This window comes from Anneissia japonica, unplaced genomic scaffold (genome assembly GCF_011630105.1).
Source record: "Anneissia japonica isolate Jap-2015-1 unplaced genomic scaffold, ASM1163010v1 scaffold9017_len1210_cov126, whole genome shotgun sequence".
In the NCBI taxonomy this organism is placed as follows: domain Eukaryota; kingdom Metazoa; phylum Echinodermata; class Crinoidea; order Comatulida; family Comatulidae; genus Anneissia; species Anneissia japonica.
Genome location: NW_022726085.1, coordinates 1 through 1,210, shown reverse-complemented (window position 1 = coordinate 1,210; position 1,210 = coordinate 1). Strand labels below are relative to the sequence as shown.

Sequence of the window (1,210 nt, the reverse complement as noted above, 5' to 3'; positions counted from 1 at the left end):
ATATATATTAAATAAATAGTAAGAGAGAATTGATAATGCTGGTTTCGCCGTGTTTCAGGAATACCGAACGTGAATATCTCAAATATCATTCATAGTTTCATAGTTTCATATTTATTGATCACATGCACTTTATTTTTCGTAAAAATAAATTAAATATGACCAGTTGATTAACCATGAAACGATATTTGGAATAAGTATGGTTTAGATGTTTCATTAAGGCGTTTGCTTATCAGAAAGCGATAATTCAAATTTTCACAGAATATTCTGTTAATTTAAAATACTTCTTTTTAAATATTTAACTTTAATATGAGGTTGTTCCTATATTTTATTGGCTAATCATTGTCTTATGCTACCTCGGGTTATCATGTCCCTTTTTAACAGTTTATATAAATCTGAATGGGCTTTCAGTAAGTCTTGGCAGAATGTTAAATCACTAACCGGCAGATCACTTCTCAATTCATACTCTTCGAATTCTGTATCTCCACGTCGTTTCTTATAGATCTGCCTACTGCCTTCTATGCATTTTTCATTAACAACCTTTAATCGTGATCTAAATTCACTTAAATCCTTAACAAAATAGTGACCATATTGTTTAATTTTCAACCATAATGTTTTGTTAAAATGGTTATATAATTTCATATCTGCTTTGTTCCACTGTGAAACATATGACACTAATGAACTAGTCATTTGGTAGTGACTGGAACTGCTTCTTCTATTCTTAGATAAATATAAAATGTCTTCAAAATCCCAGCATAAAAGTTGTTTTAATAGAATTAATGACTCGTCGAAATATTCTGAAATCATGACTAAATCAAAATCGTTTGAAAGTTGTAGAATTTTAAATTGTACAGCATCTTGGCTACTTGATAGCTTGGTATCGAATCCGAGATCAAACAACTGATGATTAAAAACAGTCTCCCATCGGTAAAACCTTTGAGATATGTACTCGTGTGGTTTCTGAAAGAACATATCCATCGGATTTTCAAATTTTGATATGTTAAGCTTGTCAGCAACCTCATAAAACACAAATGCAGACTCGAATTGATACACTGGATTTCTGAGGATGGTCACGTGTTTAGCTCCAGGAATAGCCAAATCAAATTCCTTATGGTTATAACGAACATGGCGAGTGAACACGTCCAGCTCCGTAATTGCTGAAACAGAAGTGCGATTGAAATGGACAAATTGGGAAATGTTTCTGACAAAGCCA

The 1,210-nt window shown here is 32.2% G+C and overlaps 1 protein-coding gene across 1 annotated transcript; it reads right to left on the bottom strand.

The window, feature by feature from the left end:
• Positions 1 to 16: 16 nt before the first annotated feature.
• Positions 17 to 1,203, bottom strand: LOC117113003 (galactosylceramide sulfotransferase-like). Its single transcript, XM_033256216.1, has one exon. It carries the CDS (start codon positions 973 to 975, stop codon positions 337 to 339), a length of 639 nt encoding a protein of 212 aa, XP_033112107.1. The 5' UTR covers positions 976 to 1,203; the 3' UTR covers positions 17 to 336.
• Between the last annotated feature and the right edge of the window lie 7 nt (positions 1,204 to 1,210).

Excerpts from the sequence above, each read along its gene's own strand:
- LOC117113003 (XM_033256216.1), bottom strand. The coding sequence starts at position 975 with ATGGATATGTTCTTTCAGAAACCACACGAGTACATATCTCAAAGGTTT.